Consider the following 24632-nt stretch of genomic DNA (forward strand, 5'->3'; position numbering starts at 1 on the left):
AAAATATGCATGGTAGGTCAGTTTGTGCAAAACTACCCCTAGGAGTGTGTGTGTGTTTCGTAATGTCATTCAGTCCGTATTTCTGTTTTGAGTTATTGTTTATTGGACATGATGTAATAATCTAACTTTAAATGTCACTTTTTCATTAACTCTAATAGGAAAATCACCACAATTAACAGAAATATAGGTTTTCAAACATCCATCTGTGTGTAGTTAATCTGCATCACTCAGTGATAAAGTTCCTGAAATAAATGGGCATCCAATTTTTTTAATCATTCTGTACTTCACCCTTTATTTGTTATATCCCAAAATACAGTTAAACATCCAGTTGCCACTAAAACCCAACCATTTTTAGATGAAACTGCATGTTTCATTTGTGTTTTATATAAATATAAATTTATTTCCAAGACAAAGTAAGTGATTATAAAAGGAAAACAAAGTTTTTGATATTACACTTGTGCAAAACAAATGCAGTTCATGGACAGTGCAGAAGACATGTTACCTGTCATCTATAGTTGCACACACTTCTTAGCTGACTTTATGCATGCGCACACACACACACACACGCAAATCTCCTCTAGGAACATCAGAAAAAGCTGCGTCAGAGAGGAGGAGAGTGCTTTTGTCAAGGCAGGAAAGGAGATTTCTGCTAAAATATTTACAGTTAATCTCATTGTTTTGTATCACATCTGACATGTGACAAAAAAAAAATGAAAAAGATGTTTGCCTTCATTTGTTTTTCTCAACAGCTTAGAGAATTACAAAAGGAACACAACACATTTGCGAGAATGACGTCCAACCAAAGGACAAACATTCACTGGAAGTTTGAGGAGGAAAAAAATTATTTTTTAAAAAATTGGAGATGAAAGTGTTTTTCTGGAAATGTTTCCAGTGGTTTGAGCTGCAGGAACAGAAGCAGGATGGCTGTAGGTGTCATGTAATCCCTAAATACCTCCAAAGATGTGCGAAGTGCTTTGACCTTGGGTCACGCTTGTTTTGATGTGGCAGAATGAGCTTGCTTCACCTCAGAGGACACTCCTGTCAAATGTGTGGTTCCTATCTGGTCTGATGTGGCACATCTGACATGTGTGTGTGTGTGGGGGTGTGTTAGTGGGGTGTTTGAGAGAGGCTCTACGCTCTGACCAGATACATTTATCGAAGGTCTGTCCTCCTTTGGGGACCAATTGGTGCTCAGAGGTTTCATCAGGAAAAGCTGGCCATCAGTCAGATTCTAAATCCATTCATTCAACATCGGATCATTCGCTCTGACTTGGTCCAAGATTTACTCATTTATTTATGTTTTTTACCTAATGTGATTTTGTTTATACATGCTGTTTGTTTGATTTCCAAAAGATTCCTTGTTTATTCTATTTAGATTTTGCAAATATCATATTGACATTTTAATCTAAATCACGCCTGCTGCATGCATAGCAATGGTGCTACTTTGTGTTTTTATGATGTAAAGCACATTGGAATGCCTTGTTGCTGAAATGTACTATACAAATAAAATTTGATTGATTTAAGCCTCTGGAGATTTCGACCCACGATAACAAAAAGTAGTTTTCTGAAAAATCGCTCCTGTGCTTGCAAAACAAAAAAAATCATTTCTTATTAGCTTAATTCAGCACTATTTTGTTATAAAATTACAAAACTGTCCTGCTTCAGTGCTTGTAACGATGCATAACTCGATCAATTTAGATTGCTGTGACTTCTGGGTTTATCATACATTGTAAACCAAAGTCCATCCTGCTGGAAATCGGTGCTGTATCACGTTTTTATCGAGTTGGATAAAAGCCTGAATAATAATTATTTTTGTTCTACTTTCACAAGTTGTTAGTTGGCTGCAGTAAGCCACATAGTTTTCTTGCACCTCAATATCCAGATGTGTGGTTGGCATTTATGTTTCACATGTTTTCCGCCATCTATAGGACTTCCTGTCAGTGTCGGCGACACTTCCAAGACGGTGTTGATTAAATACCGAGGTGTTGGGAATACTTCTGCCAATATGTACTCACACATCATGTATGTGGTTCACAGACTGTCTATTTGAGGGCGATTTTTTTTTTGTTGTACAAGAAAACTGCTTTTGAATGTGGCAGAATGCCACCAATGAGACAAAAACACAAATGCGCTCAAAAACCTAATATGGAAAAAAAAAAGTTCTTATATAAATACTATGTATAAATACTAGTGAGTGAAAAATAGTCTTATGCGAAATTTTAAAAGGCAATAATGCAAATGTGTTTTTGGAGTTTCATTTTTCTTAACATAGGTGCAGGGCGGTCAGTGTTTACATCCTCACTGATAATTTCGACTTTTGCATTTTTTTTTTTTTTTTTTTGTCACACTCAAAACTTCAGACCACCAAACACATTTTAACACTAGACAAGGATAACCTGAGTGAATACCAAATTAGACTGTAATCCTTTTGGAATATAATCATCCATGAAAGCAGAAAAAGAACAGTGGAAAACCTTCTCCCCAATGGACACATTTATATTCATTTTGCCTTAACAACCAATCCGAGATGCTACAAAAGAAGCCAGAACAACGTCTGCAGCACTGCAGGTGTTGTAAATTGTAAGTTTAGAACATTTGGGAAAAGTTGTTTTAAAATAATGTATTTGTCTAAAGCAATAAGTAAACATAAAAGGCAGTTTTTTACATATCCGACCACTTCACTTGTTTATTTCTATTAACTGTTCTCTTTGTGATTCACTGTCACCTGAGGATGCAAACTGTGCAGCATGTGTGTGTGTCTCCTTGCAATTTAGATGTTATTTCGTAATATGCTATTTATGCTATTACAAAATCATTCCTATAACAATATAATTCACCAAAAGGGCATTTTTTGTACAATTTATGAGCTCTATTTAAGGATATTGAGTTTTTTGCTAACAGCTGGAGGAGCCTAGTTACCATGTCAATATTTCATTCGTGACGTTCCGTTGTGTTTATCTAGATATGTGATGTCAAACTTCCCAGAAGTCACCTAAGATCACTTCCCAGTTTGCGCCTTTTGCCTTCGCAGCACTACGATTAAATCCATTTTCCTAATTTTCCTTCACACTCCACCAAGGATGTAATCTTACCAGCTGCTCAAAAGATCAAAGCACATGATAGAGAGATGGCAGTAACTATGGAAACCGGTTGTGTGTTTTGAAAAGCTGTCCATTACCGCTCAGAGTTCCTCTTGCTCTTCAAGGAACACTTCTCACACTAAAGCTCCTCTGCCTCCCATCAGGAGGCACAAAACCATAAATCACAGCAGCTTTCTGCTGAGCTAAATGATGACAGACAATGCATGCTTTTAATCTTCGCTGCTGAAAGATTTATGTGAAAAGGCCTGGAGGATTCCGCAGGTAATTTCTTCACACGCATCTGCCCTGGCACAAGAAACGCTTAAAGGGAGTTAAGAGCAGGGGGTCAGAGGCAATAAATCACGCACAGTTCTGATAGAAAGTATCTAGAAGCTGAATATAAACGATGGAAAAATAATTTGGCCCTCATGAAGTGACAGATGTGAGATAACTGTTATTCGTTCTTGTGGGAGGTTTTGGGCATGAATGGAGCTTTAATATCTTAATTTAATACGGGACACAAACTCAGAAGAGCTGGAGTAATCAAACACAATTTACACAGGCGCCTCGGCAACGGCTCCACAAGACCGGAAATTCAGCAGAGGTCAAAGAAACGATACCGAAGCCATAAATCAAGGTGGCTATGGATTTGGTGCCCACAAAACAAAAGGAATTATCAGCAGAGAATGACAATCTGGCAATAAGAACAAGCAAAATGACTGATGACAAACATTCCTGTTGTTGAAGAAAAAGAGAGGTGCAATAGCCAGAACGCCACATAAGAGCAGGGAGCTAGCAGGGCGATTTTTGAAACGCATCCTAACAATTTGTTTTTCCCTCATCTTAAGCATAAAGAGCTTAGAAAAACAGAATGGGATTTATTTGAAGGATTCAGTAACACAGTTTGACCAAATTACATCAACATAAAACTTAGCTACACAGCTAACATAATGAATTACCACACAGAAAACATATAGACTCGCGAGGAGACTTTTCTTTTTCAAAAAAGTAGCAGAAGAGGTCAAGCAGCCTGTGGATAAAAGGCGGCACTCTCTACTCTGAGATGCTGGTACGGTCTGCTACAGACGTTTCCTGAAAAGTATAAGACCAGTACGGTTCTTTTTATCATCGCCACAAGTTGTGAAATCCTCCACTGAAGACATTAAATATTTTTATCTAACTGGCCACAACAGATCAAGTTTTCATCAATGTTGAATTTTTCTACTAAAAGTTAGATGAAAGTGTATTTTTTTAAAAATATAAAGCTGCGAGTGAGCAGATCTCCCAGAGAACAAAAATGTTATTTCAGACACAACACACTATTTCAGTAACACACCCATGAATCACTCTGTTTGTAAAACTACTACGGAAAAATAATGACACAGATGTTGGTGGTCATTGAAAGGTACTTTTCCCCATGGCTCTTCACCCTATGAAGTCGCTGAACATGCAATGTTACACATGTAACATTTTCAGTAGTTGCACAAAACAGCTTTCTCCGGTAAGGTGCAGGTTTTCCCTCTAAAGGTACATGCACATTTAATCCTGTAACTCCAAATTACAAGCTAAAATCAGAAAGTCTGAGATAGTTTGACAAACTTTTTTGTGTGTGTAGTATTCGCTAACTCAATGTTTCACTTATATTTAGATAGGCAAACCAAATATGTTTGCAAATTCTGCCACCGGGGGAATAAATTTGTCCTAACCACCCAGCAGTCAGACACAAAGTCAGATTAATAACTAGCTTGGGAATCGTGAGTTTTGAAGTGAGGTTGTGTTAGAAGATTATGAGTCATTTGATACCTGCAGCCTATTGGTATTTCTAACAGGTATAATGTAGTTGGTCCTGCAGGTTAATTGCTATTACAAGAAGGGATGAGTCTAAAAAGATCCCTGCTATCTTGAAACAAGAGTTTCATTTTATGAGAATACTATTTCCGAAATCTTCATCTCAAGTTTGCATTGGGCAGTAACTCCAATATAGACTATAATTCTGTGCGCAGGGAGGAGAGGTAGGAAGAAATGTGCCACTAAATATCTTCCAACAAATGCTAAGAGCAATACACGACTTTCACAGTCAGAATTTCAGCTTTAGACGCTCTTGTTGTTTTTCCAACTTTGCAACTCAGAGAATCCGACCTCTGGGTGCAAGAGAGAGAAAAAAGAGAGTCATAAATGAGGACTTCAAGAGACTTCTACTCCAGGTAGAAAATGATGTGCTCATAATTTTTCAACAGAGCTTCACTCAATGGCTTAGGGGCAAGACGGGGTTCTAATGTTCAGAAGTAAACACACTAATTATGTTGCCCAATAAAAATCCTTAGAAGGAAATTGATGAGACGTTATTAACGCCACAACTAATCAGAGCAAAATGCTCGTTCTCTTAAGGTGTAATGAGTCACTTTAGGTCAGTCTCTTTATGCATTCATGCAAACGTGCGACGGAAAACTCTCATTAGGTCTGGTCTGAGGTTTTCACAAAGCGCCCCTCCCTACTGGCTGGTGTGTGCAAAAAGGATATTTGAATGGACTTTCTGCATAAACAACGTTTATGATTCTGGCCCCTGATTTTGTTTTATAATGTGCAGTAGAGGACCCCTGGGATGAGTTGGCTGATTGAAGATGTCTAATGCTTCTCTCTGTGTGTGTGTGTGTCAAACCAGTTTAAAGACTTTATCATCTGTTTACCAAGGACAGAGAATGTGATTGGAGTCCAAATAATGAATGTGCTCCATCATCCTCAGCCATAATGGAAAATAAGTGGCATGGTATCAGGAGTCAATTCTTTTGAGAAAGATGATTAATCAGTATTTTTTGATGGATTTTTATCCACAGGCGAGGCAGACAAATCGCTGTAAGCCTTGAATCGGGCTGAACACAAAACTAAAGCACGTCTTGTTTACTCTCGTCTGGTATCTGAATAGCAGAGCATGAACAGAAGTTGGTGCATCGTGTCATAAATGTGATCTGCTCCTCACAAATGTCCTCTCTTCTGCACAACATTAAGTTTTTATAGTTGCTAAAGTGTCCGTGTAGTGTTAGAAAACGCATAATTACTGGAAAGAGGCAGACTCGTTCATATCGGAGTATTTTCATCTCGGAATTGTAGCATGCAAATGGTCAAGTGTGATGGCATCACCAGTGTAATAAAATAAAAACATATGTATCTTGTCCCCTCGCAGGGACAAGCGGGAGAAATTCGAGGCGTTGAGGCGAGGCTTGCCTTTGAGCTATATGTTAACGTAATTTAAAACATGGGCGAATATGTGGTCCAAAGAATACCGGAGGAGCGTAATGTCATTGGTTGGCCTTCTGCAATGTTAACAAAGAAAGATTAGACACATTCTTTTTACAATCCCCAAATGCCACATTAGATTTCATCAACTGAGTTAGATTTGTTTCTTATATTCAGTACCTCCAAAGTTAAATTCTTCTTTATCATCAGTGCTGTCTCAGACTTATTACTAGCACTCTGTCTGAAAAATCCTGAGGAGAGGCCACTCCATAATCAGGACTTCATGATAATCAACACTCATCTCACAATGACCTTCATGATGTTCCTGGAAAAAAAGGTGGTAAATTACATCACATTACTTTCAGTATACTTTCAATAATTCATATCTGTATAGAATTTTCTCTATTAAAGTTAAAGTTAGAAAAATAAAAGATTATAATTCAGGATTGTTTAATAGACAGATATGTGTTGTCCCTTCCAACCAAACAGTTGAATTATGTAACAGAAATTTTAAAACGTTTTATAATTGTGTTTGTGCTTGTAGTTGACAAGAGTTATAATTTCCATAAACAAAGTCAAAAAATTGAGTAAAACAGATTAAAACTATGCACACTGAAGCAAAATCAACAGAAAGATGGAGTTACATATACAACGCTACCAAACATGAACATCAACATTATCACATGACACAATTAAACTGACTAGAAATGCAGTTTGAGGCCAGTAACTTGGAGACCTAGTAAACCGGCACCCTTTCTATTGATTTAAAGACACTCTGTGGTGAGCCCGGTCCGCCTTTGTTCTTCCAACATTATTAAATAACCAGCTGTGACAAAGATTGTGATCCAAAAGAACTCAAATTCTACCTGCATTAGAGTACATGTTGTCATTTCTGCTCTGACCCAGCGTGGTTACTCTAATGCACACAGCTGGGCACCAGCACTCCCATTTTTTGCAACAGCTGTGTTGCTGTAACGCGAGCCGTGAAGTGCTTGTCTATAACATGGCAGTGCAGGCGAGAACATAAAAGTCCCAGTATAAATCTATTTTGTACTGACAATAATAGGGTATCTATTTGCACAAGATTTCAGTCTTGTGTAACAACAGTTGCATCAAAGTCCTTTGCAAAAAATATATATATATATAAACAGTGAATCTGCTTTTGATTTGTGAGAAGATATCCACCTCCAAAAGTTCTCTTTATGTTAGAAAAGTACATTTAGAATTATTTATCTGCTTTGAAAAACAATGATAAGACACTGAGTGTGATTAATTCATGGTTCACATGTTGAAGGCAACAAAATTTGCCTTTTAAGCCGACTGCATTTTTAAAATCCCATCTACAGTGGCAAAGAACAGAAAGCAAGAACAGAGTTGGTGTGAGTGTAATTTTGCATTTAGATACCCTACATTACAAAGCCGGATGAATAAACATAACCTTTTCCCTCGTGTCAGTTCATCTTCAGTTCTTGTATCCTCTGTGGAGGGGCTGGTCAGGAACAGGACAGAGTGGGCAGCAGATTGTATTTCTGGATCACTGTTTAGGTTAGAACTTCTTGCGAGATGGTGAGAAAGCCCCAGTGACACAGCCATGCATTTGGAGTATACACACAGCTGCAGCGTCAGGTTCCAGCTGAGGCACAAACCAATATAAGTTCATTTCAGATTGTTTGGAGATGTGCCCAGGGCAAAGGTTTCATAGCTTGGTGTATATTTTAGAGGGTGGGTGATTCTTCTGAGACGGACACAGTGAGCAGGAGATTGTTCAGCGAAGAACAGCCTGCAGCCTCGGGCTCAGTGTACATTTATGAGACAGTTAAGGGAGAAGGATGGGATGGAGAAATAAGCAGCACTGAAAAGGAAAGAGAGCCAAGAAGCAGGGATGTGTGAATGTTTGCTTTCCTTCAGATGAGTGGGAGCTTGTAGGTGTGTTAGGAGTCTGTTCGCACAGCCTTTGGGGCACATCATATATAGAAGCCTATTACCTTTCTCTCATCCCTGCTTACTTTTCAGGCCAGTGCATCGTCGAGTCATAGGGGGTCTGTAAATATACATCCACAAGACAGAGAAAGGATGGATAAACAAAAGTTTGCGGTGAAAGCTAAAACCATCACCAGGCCTAAGTATTCACATCTCTTCTTTTTTATGGAATTTACTGCAGGCCTGAAAAAAATCAATGACTTGCTCTTAAAATCTACTCTTTGTTTAAATGGACTTATATTTTAGTTTAATTTAGACCAACACTGCAGAGTTAGGAAAAGAGGAGCTTCACATGATTCTAGAGCCAGAGCTATTGAAATAAAGGCTATTTTAGCAACCACAAAAAAATATATATAAAAATGAGCAAAGACACTGAAGATAAGAAGGAATACAATATACAGTATCTCTGCCCCGGGTATATTGATCTACATCTCTCTGCTAAACTGTCCATCATGAGCCCAACTGTGTATTATAAATCAATGCAGCAGCAGTGGATAAAACTTTGGGATTTTTGCTCATTTCTAGTTTGCTCTGTTATGCAGTCATACTCAGACAAGAAATACTCTAATACCAGGACTTGATAGTACAGTACAGAGCAGCTTGATGCTCAGGAAAAGCGAGGCAGATGTCACGGTCAAACAGTGGGGAAAGCAATGGGGCTGTCCCATCAGTTCCCAAAAACACAGAGGGAAAAATGAAACTCACATAAGCGAAGGTGGAGTCAGTGTGACCCGTCCAGGACGGCACACATGGTAAAAAGCTCAGGCAGGATCCACTCGAACCTGATGATCATCTCACTCAATGTTTTTCGGCATATCAAAAAAAAAAAAAAAAACATCTTCCTACACCAACGAAATGCAAGGTATTTAAAATACAAGCTGATGGGGGTGTAGCAATGATGATCGTGCTTCTGCTGACGAGACGAAGCTGGTTAACGACTCTGTAAGTCAACCCTGTCTAATCAGTGAATTACTTTAAAAACCAGCCAATTTAGCCAGACATTTGACTAGGATTTACACTGGCATTAGCATTTCCCTTCATCTTCTTATGCATGTTTATGTCTAATTTTCCTCTCTCTGGTTTTACATGCCCATGTTCTTTACTCTATCTTGTACAGCACTTCTTTACTATGTTTGAAAAAATAAAGATCTTTAATAAATAAATTCTTTAACCAATATATATATATATATATATATATATATATATATTCTAGCTGGGGGAAAATATTGAAAATGCATATTTATTTTTTGTCATTCAAACTCTTCGTGTTTTCATAAAAACATGTCCTTGTTGGTTTATGATTTTTAAAAAATGGCAAAGAAATGAACAAAGCCAGAGGAAAAAGCAACAGTTTAGAGGGCATGATGCACTCTGGGCTCATATACATCTGATAACATTTTCTCTCAGAGGTAAGCTTTTAAATTCTCAAACATGATCAATAGAGTAATCTTTTAACCGGCACAAACTATAATTAGTCTTTGATTCAGGTACACAAGTATTAGTTGTGCTGAGATCTATCACAATGATATTTTGGTGAAAGTGAGATGTAATCATAGACCCAGATAAGAAATGAAGAAGCTTCATGTTACTGAAAACAAAATTTAAAAGAAAAGGGAATTTAAAAGGTAATGAGAAAAAATTTCAGTCAGTGAGAATAGAGCAGTTTATTAGCCTGTGGTAAATAATCTGTAGAGAAAAGAACTGAACAGTAAGTGGATTTCCCAGGATAAAAGCAGAGACATTTATGAAGTTTTAAATAGAACAGTTTCTTTTGTGAGGCAACCACAGTTATTCAGACAGCATTTTGTTTTGTTAAGCAACTGACAGCATGAAATATATGTCACAACCACAAATATACACGTATGGCATGCTGCAGAGCCCATCTTCAATGTCGGCTTAAAACAAGAAAAAAAAAACAAAACCCAAAAGACAAAAAGGCAGGAAGTGTTTCGATTCAAAAGTTCAAGTGAGCTTTCAACAGCATAAACGGCTGGGGTTTATGCTGAACACCTGCTTGAAGGCCAACTCTACACGTCAACAAACCGCTGAATATTCACATACATTCAGATTAGGTCCTTCTCGCACAGAAAATTGTGTTTAAAAATAACTACACCTGCCTGCATCCGTTTCAGTCGCGGGCGTGTGTGTGTTTGTGTGTGTGCGCTGGTTGAGCGGAACAGAGAGCAGATGAACTGCGTGTAACAGAGCGAATCCCAGCAAGAGTTTCTCATAGATGATTCCAGCTCTAAAAATCCTGAAATGTCTCATTTCCAATTTAAACTTTTGATCATATTAAGCTCCTCTTTGAAATAGAAGCCTCCCCCAGCTCCCTACAAAACAAGTTTTAAAAGCAAAAAGATTAAAACTGGAACACAGTCACAGTGCAATACATGTAGCCAAACCGCTTTTCTCATCTATGCTGGCTGTATTTCTTACACCGAGCTGAGATCAGCGACTCCTTTTGATTTAGTGTAACATACTATTTCTCCAGTAGGTGGCGCCACTGTTATCCGCAACTTCAGTTAAAAAAACAACAAAAAAACAAACAACTAAACAAGGAGCAGACCATGGTTTTGTGCCATAAACGTTTATGGTTGTGTAAACCAATATCAGAACCTTTAGTGCTACTTTATTCATCACTTTTACAGAAACTTGTTTTAACCGCTTTTAGAACAAATGTGTTAAAAAAATAATGCAACACAGTTTCCGGATAATGGAATTGGGAACATTATGGATCTAAATGGAGATGGATAATGGTGTGCCTGAATGAGTCTACGGTAACCCAGATGATCCAAAAGAAGGCAAAACAATGGTGTCATTTCTTAAAATTATCCATGTTGGTTAAGATTTTTCACGCCAAGCACTACAATTCCCCCCCTGGCAACTTTAATGTTGCAAATGTTTTACCTTATTACCACACCAAAAAGGAAGAATCAATTCTGACACTACAGACTTATTCTTCAAGTTCTACTGTTTTCCGCAGAAAAAAACTATTCAGCAAACCAGAGGCATCCTGCTGAATCAGGTAATATAATCCTTCATTAAGTTTTCTTTCAGTCAAATGTAAATTATTCAACAGCAGAAATTGCCTGTTTTTATTTGCTAAAGATAATAGTTTTGGGGATTTTTTTTTAGGTTTAAGAACAAAAACCATCAGCAATTTAAGGTAAACTCATTTCAGACTTTGATTTTAAAAGTGGCTGCTTACTTATCGAGGTAAATTCAAACATTTGTCATCTGAGACAGATGAGTTGTGTGGGAGGTACTTAAACTTAATGTTCATGTTAAATCACAGTTATTATGCCTTTAAGATTCAGCCATGGAATTGCCTAAAAATAAACAAAAAAAACAGTGACACTATTTGATGACCTTGGTTTCTTTTCATTCACCAACTACACCGTTTTAACTTAACTCTAGAAATGGTAACAGTTACAGTCCATTTACATCGTCTTGCCTATTGCATCCAACTGTACAGGCCTATAACAATTTATTGTATTAAGTTTCAATCCCGCAAAACATGCCAGAAGCTGTGAGGCCACAGCTGAGGTGCAAGTTTAAAAACTACAAGAGACAAAGCACAAATTCGCTCCTGACAGTCGTGTGCACCGTTGTCTCTTGAAGACAATATTCTGGTGACTGCCGATTTGAAAAAAAAAAAAAAAAAAAAAAGTCACTTTAGGTTGCCACGGTTCTTACAAACTTCGTCTAGCGAACCAGTTCTTTCTGACACCCTTGTTCCTCTGGAACTCGCAGATCAGATTATGTCCCTCCGGTATCAGTGATGTGCGTGGCGTGCTCCATCTGTCACACATGCCGATTCAAACCCAGACAGTGAGGCTTGGACGACGAAAACTCCTTACGCTTCCGTCCAAACTGGAAGCTTAGTGAGGTTCTGTAAACTTTGCTCCCTCTGCAGTTTGCAATGAGCATGGTTGATCAGAGAAATAATAAAATCAAAACAGCCAGGATGAACTTAATGACCTCCGAGTGACGCTTGGGGATGAACCAGAGTTCCAGATGCTCACTCCCACGTTTCTCTTATCCTTGTCTCTTTTAGAGGCACAAGAGCTGCTTAAATATCCATCGAGACGCCATGAGAAGTGAAGGTATGCGAGACGAGCGACGCATGAGGGGGGCGCCGTTACCATATGTGAGATTCACAGTGAGTCATTTTGATGACGCCCACTCCTCCGCCTAACCGGCGGTAGTTCATTCCACCGTGCAACCTGGAGAAAAGGTGAGAGTACAAACACCAAGTTGACGGAATCAAGTCACAGAAGACATGATGATGTCAGTTGAATAAAAAAATAAAATAAAATACAGCTTCTTGCAAAAGTAACCTTGATTTTCTTTTTACATTTTAAATGCTAGAAGCTTTAATGCATTTTAATTCAAGATAGAATTAAAATAGCACATACAATTATGTGCTACAAAGTAAAATTGCACATCACTCAAACCACACCATCCCCACAGAGATAGAAGGTGTGGGCAGCGTCATGCTACGTAGATGCTGTTCTTCAGCAGAAATCAGGAAGTGGATCAGTTTCATAAATACCTTTGCAAGGAGCTGTAATGATGTTGCTATATCTCCCAATTTGTGCCTATCAGTCCATCAACAATCACAATAACGTTTAGCCACAACTAATTTTTTTTTGTCTTCTGCAACTTTAGATCACCATGTGCTTTAGATGGCAAAGCAGGAAGCTGCATTCAGATAAATCATCATAGGTGTGAGCTGCATAGACGGTTATATAAAACATCCATGTCATTGTTTGATACTCCAAACAATCTCCTGCCTACAAAGGTTTCCATGTAAACTCATCAAAATTGGTTTCTGGCAGGCTTAATCCGTTCTCTGACGGCAAATTTAGAACTCCACTTAAACATCAGTCAGATGAAATTTGAATTAAAACTCAAAACAAATAAAAAGACATTTAAATAACGAATCCAACATAAATTTTTGACAAACCTACTGATTTTTCTCATTTTAAAGATGAAATCAAAAAGACTTACCTCCATGTGTTGGCGTCCGGGTCGTATACTTCTATAGTTTTTAAATATGTTGTCCCATCGAAGCCACCTACCGCCATCAGCTGACCATTCACTACTGCCAAGCCCACCTACAGACACACATTTACAGCTTTGTATCACACAACAACAACCCAAAGTCATCCAGTGTTTATTAATTTAGTGGTTTAAACTCAGATACAAACCCCACTACGTCTGGACGTCATGGCAACAACTGGCGACCACTGGTTGGTCCTGGGGTTGTATCTCTCTGCGCTGCTCAGCTCTGTGGTGTCGTCCCTCCCCCCAACAGAGTAGATCATGTCCTGGTAGACCGCGCATCCGAGGTGCTTTCGTCTCGTCCCCATGGGAGACACCGTGTGCCAGCGGTTTTCTTGAGGGTTGTAGCGCTCCACTGATGACAGAAAAATGGACGGAAATAGAATGGTATTGTTTCAGACGGTAGAAACAACAACATTTGTAGCTTAGTAGCTTTTAGCAGTCTGGAAAAGGTTTTTTTTTATAAAAATGTATTCCTGTTGTAGCTGTTGAAAGAGGTTTATATTGCCTTTTTACGAGGTACAGTACCCGTGTTTAAAGGAGATGTCCCATCAGACCCTCCTACAGCATAAAGAAATCCTCCCAGCACAGCGACAGCTACACCAAGCCGCCTGGTGCTCATTGAGGCCACACGAGTCCACTTGTTTTCCTTTGGATCATACCTAGAAGGAAGTTATGTTAAGATACAGTTAATCAATTACACAGTAAATTAATTCCGGTAAAATAAGAGATGAGGCAAAGTCAATTTCAATAACTGCTTCCAATTCTCATTATACAAACAAGAATGTCTGTTTACCTGCAGGAATTGAGAACAACTACAGGATTAAATATTTAATAAAGTGTAAAAAAAAAAAAAAAAAAGTAAACTGAGCTCAATTTATGCACAAGGGCAAACCTTTCAACAATGTTGAGACAAGACACTCCATCTTGTCCTCCGACAGCATACAGAAATCCACCCAGGACAGCGACACCCACGCTGGTTCGGCAAGTGCTGGTGGGGGCAACGTCGCTGCTCCACTGGTTGGTTTTAGGATCATATCTGCACAGGTGGAAATCAAGCGTTGGTTTAAAGAGAATTGCATCCCTTCCTTCATCAACCTAAACAATAGTATTTTGGGTGATCGGCTTGTAAAGAGAACATGAGCAGTTGTCGCACCGACCTCTCCACGGAGTTGAGATAGGAAGAGCCGTCGTGACCGCCCACCGCATACAACAAGTCGTCGAGGACGCTGACGCCGACTCCACATCGCCGTTTGCTCATCGAAGCCACCATGCGCCACTCGTTAGTCTGCGGGTCGTAGCGCTCCACGCTGGAAATGGCGTCTCCACTGCACCAGCCACCAACTGCAGAATAGCATAAATAGAATGACTCAAACTTGTACAATGAGGACCTAAATACTAACATTTTATAATTTCACACATTAACAACATATCAAATACCGTGAGAGATAAACAACTGCATTTCGGGATATTTTTTTTTTTTGTTCCTGACCTGCAAAAAGAACTTCTCCGCATCGAATGGGTTTCCGAGGGCGGGTTCTGGGGCCCTGCATCAGCGGCCGTTCTTGTGGAAGCAGAAGGTAGTTTTTGGCCTCATCAACCAGGTCTCTGAAACAGTGGAGAAATTACATCATGTCTCTGTTTATTTTATTTTCCTTCAGATCAATGGGAATGTACAGTATAGTGATGTGGAAAAGTGTTTGACTGCTTCCTGATTTCCTAGTTTGTTTGTTTTTTTGGCACGTTTGTCACACATGTAGGGTTTTCTTTTTATCCTACCATCTTCGTTTAAAAACTCAATTTTGTGTTTACTTGTGTGGCTTTCACTAAAATTTAAATTGGTTTGCTGTTCTGAAACACTGAAGTGTGACAAACTTGCAAAACAAAATAGATATCAGGATGGAGGCAAACACTTTTTCACACCATTGAATATCTATGTTACAAAAGCTATATATTTTGTCAAGAAATATTAATAAAAGTAAAAAAAACAACAACAAAAAACACCCACCTGCATTCTTCATCGCTTTTGATCAGGGGGTCTGAACCAACGGTCCCAACCAGAAACTTAGGGCTTAATAATGGCAAACGTACATGCTGCAGAACCTGCAGAGAAAACATTAGGAGGCATCATGCATCTCATCTGAATATCAACAAGGAAATAATGAAGCACATATGAAGCCTAAACATACTGAAATGCAGACATTATTTTTGAAATAATAAAACATAAAGAAATGCAGCAAAACTACCAGATTTATCTCAGGATGAAAACCAACTATCAGACGTTTTAAATGATCCAGAACTTTCTGAAATGCCACTCGCTAACTGCACGGCTTCCTGCAGTAACAATATTCCAACAAACCTGGGGCAGCTGGGGTCTGCGTTCCTGGATGCTGTATTTCACCCATGCCATAACGGCGTTAAAAACCTGCTCCTCGCTCCGCACATTCAGCTCATCGCTGGAGATGATGTCAATCAGCTGGTTGGCAGGAAGCAGCATGAACTCCTCACTTTCCATTACCTGCGATCACACGCAGAGGAGGATTCAAGTCTCAGTGAATCAGCTTTGATTAGTGTGAGGCTCTGAAATAATTTCAATCTTGAATTTACATACTCAGTTACCATTTTAGGATTTGACATGTCATACTTCTCACAGTGAAGTAAAGACACTGTGTGTAAATCCAAACAATAAAGGCAGCAATGTCTTATAGGTTCAAGGACCTAAGAAATGAACAGCAGCACCAATCATGTATCATTATTAAATTACCAGGACATGTGAGAGCACCACACCAGAGGCAAACCACTAGTTTCTATAAATGTTCTTTTTTTTGTTGACTAATTGAAATGGAAAACGGACACCTATATTCAATTAATTCATTCATCAACAGAATTAGTCTCACAACAAGTCTGTCATTGTAATTATGGGAATAGAAAAGTCAAAGTAACAGTTTCTGAATTAAACATTCAACATATTTCACTGTAGACTCTAGCAAAGTCAGAGACATATTCTCTTCTGCTGCTTCCCTACCTTATGATTTTTGCAGAGATTCACAACAATAATAATAATAATAATAATAATAATAATAATAATAATAAAAAAAACATTAAGAAAACTGGTTGAGGAGCTATTTGACCAGATCTATTCTACATCTGCTTGAAACAGCAGAAATAATGATGGTGTATTAAAAAAAAAAAAAAAGACACTGAATGCCATTTCTGCACATTTGTATTGTGGATGTTCAGCAGATAGTTTAAAAAAGTATTTTCTCCTAAGTGGAATCCAGTCCTCTATAGCTCCCATGAACTTGTCCTCCTTTAAATAGAAGGAGTGATACCTCCGTGGAGAAGATGTCCAAATCTACATCACTACTGTAATGTGCTACGGCTCCATTAAAAGTAATTTTCTTGGCAGAGCTTAGGACAGGATCAATACAAACAACAACAGCAAATTTAAAAGCGCTTTTCCTCTTCTTGCATCTGTTTTTACCTCCTGAAAATTATGCTGTGTGAACTTGTCTGCAATTCGCAGCAGTTCCCGACAGGAGTGGGTGTCGGCAAAGGCCCTGATGCCCAGACAGTTGGATGGATCCAGCTGTCTCTTTAGAAACTCGCAGCAGGCCTCCTGGATCTCAGCCAGCTGGAGAAGACAGGCGGCAGGAAGCAGCGTCTGGACGTTCCCCTCCTCCACTGTCACCTACAAGGCCAGACACGAATAAGGTTTACATAGTTTTTCGTATCAAGCCAACATAGGTCGGGGGTTTTCCAGGAGATAAACTCTCATAACTCTTTTATTTAAAACCTAATTCAAACTAGTAAGAAAAGAAGCCACTTTAAAAGCATCAGCGGATCTAAACTCAGGAGAATAAACTATAAAATCTCCAGATTTTCAGCTTCCACCAGCATGTGTGCGCAAGTATTTTTGTACCATGAACAAGCGCCGTCCTTCCTACCTGTGAGGTGTAGGCAAAGTCAATGAGCAGCTCCATGGCTCGCTCATCAATGTCACGGATAACCACTTCAGTCTGCCTGCTCTCTGCCAGCTCCCCAGTAAACATCGCCCTAAGGAGACCACCGAAAAACAGATTCAATACTACTGAAGCCAATTCTCAGGATCTCCAGATTTTTGACCTTTAATTTAATGGAAAACGTGCCGGGGGGGGGGGGGGAAACCGCAGAGCGCCTTCTCATACCTAAAGTATGGGCTGCAGGCGGAGAGGATCACACGATGAGCGTAAATCTTCTTGGCGCCCACCACCAGCACCACGTCGCACAGCTCCCTGTGTTTCCTCAGTAGATTGATCACTTCCAGCGTCTGCCGTGGGTGTTTGTCCGATATGTAAGGCATGCGTGCTGGCTGGGGGACCCCTTCAGGCAGCTTGTTGGGGTCCCCCAGGGTACAGCGGCTGGTGATGTCCATTCCAGTGGCGTCCTGACGTGCGCTGGTGGCCCTTTGATTTAAAAATAAAAGAAAGGAACAAATTTGAAAGGAGAAAGAAGAAAAGCAGAATTACAACTTGGCATCCTAATTAATCGATTTTGTTTTGCAACAGAAGGACAAGTTTTGTTCTTTTATTTTTCACGTGTCTAACCTGGCAGATCAGGAATTGCACAAGCAGTCTGGTTAATTCTGTCTAGCGTGGGGCAATTTAGCAAAAAAAAAATGATTACACATAATTATAAATGTAATGGATTTTTTTTCTTCTTGGAACAATTTGAGTTTTTATTAAGATGTTTTGTCTGATTATGCATGATCTTTAATTTAAAAAAATAATAAGTACACCATAAATCACATAACCTATTTCTACAAAATTTACAAAATTTACAGCCGTTACTCAATAATTCAAAATTTTGTAGCCTGTTTTCCAGATGTATTAAAGCTCTCTCCAAATTCTGAAATGGCATCATATAAAGTCAGATGTTCTTCTGTTAACCTGAAGTAAATTTACACAAATGAGAAGCTTGAAGTATAAAAAAAAGCAAAGCTTCATTCAGTGACGGTTTGGGCAGATGAAAATGAAAGAGCTGAAATTAAACTTCAGCTTGGCACTTTGCACAGGAAATGCAGGCCATCAGGTTTGGAATGACACAGCATTAATAAGCAGAACTTGATGGAGAAAACTCTAATGACTGAAGTCCTCTACAGCTCACCTCACCTTGTTTTAACTGTGTATCGAATCCAGTTGGATATTTTATACCTCCCTGCTCCTAAAAGTTCGCCCCCCTCTCCGAATAGATGTGTCCATTCTATGCTGTCTCTACTGCCACTGCAGAGACCTGGGCAAATTCTAAGTCAGCTGAACCAAATATAGTGAAGTCGCTGACCTATACATGTAGCAGTCAGTGTAAACGTATCCACACCAGTCGCTTACCTCCGTGTGTCCCCCAGATCTCTTTAGCTCCGAGAACACACAGTCACTTTGATGCCGGGTTTCACTTCAGATTATGTTCGCAGTGCCAGTCAAAGGTCCCTGACATTTAAACACATCCACTTCAACAGATGCCACTGCGGTCGGATCTCACTTTGCTTTACATATCTGTGCAAACCAATTCTGTTGAGCCACGGGCAGGTAAATATTGATTCAGAACGAATGTGATTAGAAAGTGTACCATCCGACGTTGGATGGGACAAATTCAGTAAAGGAGGGGCGATCCTGAATTACAAGTTAAATTGTGCTGTGTGAAGGGAGCAATATTTACCAAAATAAAATAAATCTAATCGGTCATATTCATAGGTCATTAGGATTCAATTCAATTTGGCTGCTGCTTTCATTCTGTCTTCAAAACAGAAAACACATTGCAGACATAAGTTGTCGTTTATACGCTGCACTTGTGCTTAGAGCACTTAGTGTTGCTGTTAAAACAACTCCTTACATTTAAAGTCTGTTGCAATAGTATACTCCTTGATTTGTTTTTTACTGAGTCATGTCATACCCAGAAACGTCAATGTATGTTATGACAGACTAACACAAAGTAGATGAGATTTTAAAAATATATGCAACTGTCAGCTGACTGGAATAAAAATGTTAGACAAATTTCACCCTGGACAGGTCGCCAGTCTGTCGCAGGGCAGAGACAAATTTTTATTCACCATTAGTTGTTCACTTGGTTGCTTCTCTGATAAATGATTTTTTTTTTTTTTTCCTGGCTCGTCAGTTTAGTTGGACAGCAAGGTTTAGACTTGTGTCTTACAACTCTTTCCAATTCCAAGTGATGGATTGACCACTGCTCTGTCAGATGTTTAAACCTTTTTTTTTTTTCCTGGAGCTTAATCCTGCTTTACTCTTCTTTATAAGTTTATCCCTGACCTGTCAGACGCGCTCTTTCGTCTTTACCAGCAATCTCTCTCAATTTTCTGGGGCCTTCAGAGAGCAGCTGTGTTCTCTGAGTTCACTGAGTTCAAATTACACACAAGTGGATGTAATATAATATGTTACAGTGACTGTTAAGTAGTTTTATTTCTACTTCAATATTATGATCACCTTTACAATTCGACATTTGTACTTTGTGTTGGTCTATCAAATAAGACTCAGTATATTGAAGCTAGTGAATGTGAAGTGACAAGATGTTAAAAAAAAAAAAAAAAGTTGCAGAGATGGAAACAACTTTGCAAGGGACTGTATCTACACTCAGTCCTAATCATCCCAAATAAAACAGACCTCCAGAAATACATCTATAACTTTAAAACAACTGACATTATTGACTGATATTAAATATATAGTGGTATTCCACCCTCTTTGGCCAATTAACCTTTGTTGCCTCTTAAACCTCATGCGCACATGGTAATCCAACAAGTTCTTTTTTCAGTCATGGTGATGGCAAAAGTTTATTCATAGCACATGGGCGTGTGTAACCACATTCCTGTTCTACTTCAACCCTCAACCAAGTCAATAAGGCTGAACGATATTAGGAAAAAATGAAATGTGAGATAACGTTGGTGATTGTTGGGATAGCGACGATACGACTTGCAATACACGAGGAATTAAAAAGGTTTTACTGTCTTCCTGCTAGCAAGCAGATCTCAATAAATGAGCCTTTCAGATAGATGAGTCGTCTGTCCAGCTACTGGAACAAAATAGGCTGACGTCTGCTGTTTTGCATTGAAACAACTTAGTTGTAGTTTGTTAATGATGTGTATTAAACCACTTGTGTCACTGACTATTTCCCAGGTATTGACAGCCTGAATGCACGGTACTTCAATATTTATGGAAGTTCTTCACTTTATATGTATTGCATACACTATTATCACAATAATGCAATGTGGAGACAAAAATCTTTTTAGTTTCACTCCAGAGTGTTAAGCCATTAAATTTTCCCCCATAAATCAATTATGGCTAATATGCTGATGTCTGAATAAGTACCTAGAAGCTGTTTAGAATTGTCAGAACTATGTTGGAGATAGTAAAAATGATTTAAATCTTAATTCTCAAACTGCATTAATGCAGTTAAGTGGTTTTCAGACAGGGCTCTAGAGTCCAGAGGCAACAGAAAAATAATTATGTATATTTACACCTACCTGCGCATTGGCTTTGTGTCCATGCACTGAAGAACAATATCTGATTCACGTCGCCCTGTAAAGACAGCAGAATAAATCACAATCTATTGTTCATCAAGGCTCAACATTTTTCTAAAACGTAAATGCAAATAGTTTCTGGATTTACATTTTCTCTTGGAAACGCATGTCATCTTTTCAGTTCTTTTTTTTTTACAACCCTTAAGAGCAGGCCTTTGTAACGTAATGCTATCAAATTCATCTCCATTAAAAAAAAACCTTCCTGACTGCGCTCGTTATCTGTTGAGCACATTTTGTCGTTATGACATGTCATGTTCAGCATTAAAATCCTTCTTCACAATTCTGTTCTTGCATCAAAACAATATAGTTCTAGTCAACATCAGCAGCAGACACACAAAGTCCAGTCAGATCTGGTCTTCGTTGAAATATAAAGCCCCAAAAACCTTTGCAACATTTATTAACTGCAACGTTAAACCAATAACAAGGAAGTTTGAAGCGTTAATATTTAGCTACAATATAATGTTTTGTTCATAAACTACCATAAGGCACTGCCATAATCATCTTAAAAGTGGCGTGCAAATTTAAAGTTACAGCAGACTGACAAATGAAAGACCCAATTTGGATGAGTGTATATTAAGGATGTTGTCTATAGCTGAAAGTATTTCGAAGTATGGCATTTGTGAATTTCTGAATATTACAGAAAAATTTCTTTTTTCAACCACAACTAAGGCCTCATAAAAACCAGCCCCTTGTTTTATGCTTTGCTTTGAGCACTTAAAAGAGATGAGAAATTGCAGGAAGGCAATGATCGGGCTGAAGACATCTCTGAAGAACAACATTCTATCTATTTATGGTAGAAGAAAATAGTGAGAATAATTTTAAATGGCAAACAAAACTCAGGTAAACTTTACTCTTGCCACTACAACATATTTGTTTATCACGCTAAAACAAGGGGAAGAATAAATTGTTAAAATGTCAACACAGACAACAACACAGACATTAATCTTGTCATATTACCCATTTCTTTGTGTTTTAAAATCACTTACAAAATGCCCCTAGTATCAATTAGTCATAGTTTAAAATTCTGTTATAATGTATCAAGGTACTTTAGGGGACATTTCTAAAAATCAATTATATCTGAATGTAAGCAGTATTTGCATTGTGTACGTTTATGAAATAAAAAATGCGGTTCATAAACTCTTCATTTATGTATAGCAGTTTTGATTGTTCTCTGTTTGCTGTGTATGTTTAGGACCACAAAGGGAAACAAGTCAGTCGGATTTAGCGCATCTATTACCTCATAGCAGTAATTTTACGGAACAAGCCCCCTTTGAAATAAGATAGAAAAAAAAAAAAAACATCTACATAAAAAACGCCCAGTAATACGAGATGCACTTTTTTTCCCGACAAACGTAGCTAAGCTAACACAGGCTAACTACTAGTTTATCTAAAATGCGCAAAACAAAAAGCTATTAATGAAATATCGGTCATTTTTAGACTGCACAAAATGTTACTGAATAAATATGGTTTGGGTAACCTACTAAAGCCAATGTTTCTCTTAGAAAACTGGAATAAACGAAGCAACACTTGCTGACGGACGTTGATCAACTTCCCAGTGTTTGGGAGGCTAAAATCAGGAGCTAGCGTTATAAAAAGCTACATGTCGTCACTGTACAAGAGGCAACTTATTACAGCGAGATGAGTTGATTGCTATTTGAAGCAGACCTTTATGAGTTAGCTTACAAGTTCATGCATATGTGGCCGTTTACGCCTTAGCTTTAGATTAGGACAAAACCTCACTGGATAAACTGTGTGCCAAGGTTTGTATAAGCCGATGTATACACGATGTAAGGAAAAATAAAATCACAATAAGCTACAGTGGTGAGTATTTAAAGAGAGGGTTTACCTTATATTTCCATCCCAGTGACTGAGAGAGAAGTAGCCTCGGAAGATAGTGTTTACAGTTCCCAACTGCTGGTACCCGCTGAAGCTTTTCCTCCTTGTGAACTGCGCATGCCAAATGATAAAACCCCGCTTCCGGGTATGTTTTCAAAATAAAACTACGAGATTACGTAATCTTTTCCAAGCACCAGAAAACAGTATCAGCGAAAACAAGCGAAACATACACGAAGGAATATAGAGGAATGAGGTATATATATATTTTACAATAAAATGTGGTCATAAAGCATTTTTTTTTGTCTAAAATGTGAACATTTCCTTTAAGATAGAAACTTCAGTACTCAGATAAATTTTTTACTCTCACCATCCACCAGAGCGCGCTGATTTCCATGAGATTTCTTGACGTAGTGTTGTAATTTTTATTTTTCTCTCAAGAACCTAAGTCTCTCCCTGTTGTCTATTTTTTTAAATCATAGAGAAGGAAGAGATTTGGAGTTACACAAATAAGTCTCACAGACGAAAAAGAAAGGTTTGTGTTACATTACAATTAAAATAAAAAATAATTTGTTTTTCCAAATCTTTTTGTCTTCCTTATTCTTTTTTATCTACATGAATGACAGCGGGCTCCTTTTCAGTTTTTCCTTATCCACATTCAGAAATAAAATAGTGTTGCTAAAACATCGGTCAAATCTGTACTTTGTTTACTGTTGCAGTCTTACTGTATTTTGTTGGAATTTTATTGACCAATACAAAGTGATACAAAAATGTGAAGTGTATATGGCTTGTATATGGTTACTAAAAGTTTTCAAAGTTTCAAAGATCTGTTCATCTACTATGAAAAACTTACACACCAAGATTTGTCCTGAACTTCTACTGTCTCAATTTTTATTTTTGTTTTATTTTCTTTCTGTATCTTTACCTGTTCTTTATTTCTAATTTGTGGTGGGCCATAAAATGTCATGGAAAATATACAAATTGATTTATTACAATTTAGTTTACTTATTTATTCTGTCATATAAAATCATATCAGTTCCGTGTGATTTTTGATACATTGGATGTAATCAGCTAAATAGCTTAGACACTTTTAATATGCAAAGATAAAAAAAAAAGTCAAGGTTATTTTATGCCCACATTTGCATGTTAGAGACCATATTTAAGAAAACAGCATGAATTCTGTTTACGTGAACATTTAGTGCTTTTCTTTAGCATTGTAAAAAAAAATGTGTCCATGCAATGAGATATGTAGTGAAATGGATGTTATGTCCACGCACTTATTACTATAAATTTGATCATTCTATCTGCCTTTCAAGTTCAATCACAGTGAAAGATCTGATTTTACATTTTTCAGTAGTTTTTCCCGGTGTTGACATAAGTGGTTTGTTTTGGTCTTACAGAATACTACATGCTTGTAAGATTTGCTGTATATTGAGTCATTTTTATCAGACTAACACTTGATATCTTTCCCACAATTTTTATGACTTGATTCAACTAAGTGTAACATGTATGAATATTCGGTAAGTATTTTTGAATCCAAATTAATCTTTAATAAATTAGTATTTACTTTATTATTTAGCAACAGAGACGATTTGTGACTTTTAGTGCAAATACATTATTTTCACAACTGCATTCTTAGGGGAATTTAATTTATAAAAACAACTGATTTGATTAAAAAAATAAAACAACAAAAAATGTATCCCAGTACCTCTGATCCAGTGTAAATGTCATTAAATTCCCTCTATGAATTGTGATGGCTTGAATATATGTCACCTGCTAAAATAAAAAGCTTTTTCACATGGAAATGTTTTTTTAGCCATTCAGCTTTTGTTCTTCAATTTGCACACTTTAACATCTTAGGAACTTTAAAT

The 24632-nt window shown here is 37.9% G+C and overlaps 1 protein-coding gene across 1 annotated transcript; it reads right to left on the reverse strand.

The window, feature by feature from the left end:
- Window positions 1–9939: 9939 nt before the first annotated feature.
- Window positions 9940–22878, reverse strand: klhl20 (kelch-like family member 20). The gene is made up of 14 exons (XM_032566124.1): window positions 22775–22878; window positions 20872–20926; window positions 17549–17806; window positions 17309–17417; window positions 16846–17052; window positions 15721–15879; window positions 15370–15464; window positions 14854–14969; window positions 14522–14705; window positions 14257–14400; window positions 13890–14023; window positions 13508–13716; window positions 13308–13414; window positions 9940–12520 (listed from the first exon to the last, which is right to left on the reverse strand). The coding sequence occupies exons 2-14, from the start codon at window positions 20892–20894 to the stop codon at window positions 12436–12438; spliced, it is 1830 nt and encodes a 609-aa protein (XP_032422015.1). The 5' UTR covers window positions 20895–20926; window positions 22775–22878; the 3' UTR covers window positions 9940–12435.
- Between the last annotated feature and the right edge of the window lie 1754 nt (window positions 22879–24632).

The sequence above is a fragment of the Xiphophorus hellerii genome, chromosome 6, assembly GCF_003331165.1.
Source record: "Xiphophorus hellerii strain 12219 chromosome 6, Xiphophorus_hellerii-4.1, whole genome shotgun sequence".
Classification (NCBI taxonomy): domain Eukaryota; kingdom Metazoa; phylum Chordata; class Actinopteri; order Cyprinodontiformes; family Poeciliidae; genus Xiphophorus; species Xiphophorus hellerii.